This window comes from Mus pahari, chromosome 23 (genome assembly GCF_900095145.1).
Source record: "Mus pahari chromosome 23, PAHARI_EIJ_v1.1, whole genome shotgun sequence".
In the NCBI taxonomy this organism is placed as follows: Eukaryota; Metazoa; Chordata; class Mammalia; order Rodentia; family Muridae; genus Mus; species Mus pahari.
In genome coordinates this window covers 27,530,207-27,531,972 of record NC_034612.1, presented here as the reverse complement: position 1 = coordinate 27,531,972, position 1,766 = coordinate 27,530,207, and the positions used below count along the sequence as shown (strand labels likewise).

General features: G+C 52.3%; 1 protein-coding gene across 1 annotated transcript in view; it reads left to right on the top strand.

Moving 5' to 3' along the window:
- Positions 1 to 1,766, top strand: part of Zan (zonadhesin) — a 98,427-nt gene that overhangs the window by 66,914 nt on the left and 29,747 nt on the right. Inside the window, 2 exon segments of the mRNA XM_029533878.1 lie at positions 585 to 726; positions 1,120 to 1,337. Of these exon segments, the coding sequence (XP_029389738.1) occupies positions 585 to 726; positions 1,120 to 1,337 (360 nt within the window).

Below are 1,766 nucleotides of genomic sequence, written 5' to 3'. Positions count from 1 at the left end.
GGAGAGGGAGAGGGAGAGGGAGAGGGAGAGGGAGAGGGGAGGAGAGAGAGGGAAAAGCAGGGAGCAGAAGGCAGAGAATGGTTTGAAAACCAACATAGGACTGAGAAGGTCAAGTTCTCACTGCCAGTCTTACCTGGAGTGCTCCTGTCTGTGTGTGTGTCTGTGGAGTGTGTGTGTGCAGGTCATATCCTGCCACAGGCTAGGTGAGTGCTCTACCACAGATCCTGCGCCTCCAGCCCTCACCGAGGGGAGATACCAAGTGTATGCAAGTCACACCAGTCCCCTCATAATGGGGGATCTGATCAGGTGTCCTGTAGCTGAACTATATTCCCAGGTTCCCAGGTCCCCATTAGAACACTGAGCCACTCCCCACACCCGCAGTGGAACACTCTAGGCAGGTGCTGCTGCTGATCTGTGCACACAGCAACAGAAGCCATCTTTCCTTAAAATACTCTAGACACATAGAGGTAGTCCTGACGGCTGAGGATCGATAGATGGTGAACCTAAGTCCCTGAAATAGGATGCGACACTCTCTACCCAGTTCCTCTGTCCTGATGGTCTACCTCTTCCCATGGCTTCCACAGGCAGGCAAGACCTGGACCTCCCCAGGCTGTACCCAGAGCTGTGCCTGCATGGGAGGGGTTGTTCAGTGCCAGAGTTCCCAGTGTCCCCCAGGGACTTACTGCAAGGACAATGAAGATGGCAGCAGTAACTGTGCCAAAATAAGTAAGGGAGCCGCGGGGGAGGGTGGGGTGCGGGTGCTCATGGCTGGGTGAACTGGAGGCAGGGAAAAAGGAACTTGGTTCTCTGCCCTAAGAGGTCAAGATACTGAGGTCCCTCAGTAGAGAAGGGTTCTGGAAATCCATAGCTCTGCTGAGCGCCTTCTCTGGGTTAGTCTCTCAATAGTGTCTGACAGTGACTCGGGTCATCCATTCTAAGTTTCTTCTCTCACAGCTTGGCACACAGGCCACGCCCAATAAATGTTTGCTGAATGAATAACAAAAAACGGGGAGAACCCCAAGATCTCTTGGTCATTCTGCCCAGCCTGGTTTCTGCTGCCTCTGCTTTTTCAGGCTGCCTCTGGGCCTCTCCGCTAACCCTATTCTTTCTACCCCACAGCTCTGCAGTGCCCAGCCCACAGCCTATTCACCGACTGCCTTCCCTCCTGTCTGCCTTCCTGCTTGGACCCGGATGGCCTCTGTAAGGGAGCCAGTCCCAAAGTCCCCTCCATTTGCAAGGAGGGCTGCATCTGTCAATCCGGCTACGTGCTGAGTAACAACAAGTGTGTGCTCAGAAATCGTTGTGGCTGCAAAGATGTCCACGGTGCTCTAGTCCCAGTGAGTGGGAGCGGATGGTAGATTAGTGGAGGCTGGGGAAATGACTCCATTATGAGGTATTCATCCTGCAAGTGTTTGGACCTAGGTTTGAATTCCCACAGTAATGTAAGATGGACAGAGCCTATGTCTACAATCCCACTGCTTCTACTGGGATATGGGAAAGGAAGACAACAGAATCCTTAGAAACTTGAAAGCGCGCGCGTGTGCGTGCACACACACACACAGACACACTCACACACACATACACTCACGTAGACACACGAAGACACACATACTCACACTGATACACAGACACACACAGACAAACATACACTCACAATCACACACACAGACACACTCACACAGACACACACACTCACACAGACACACACATACACACATACACTCACACAGACATACACATACACACACACACAGACACACACACAC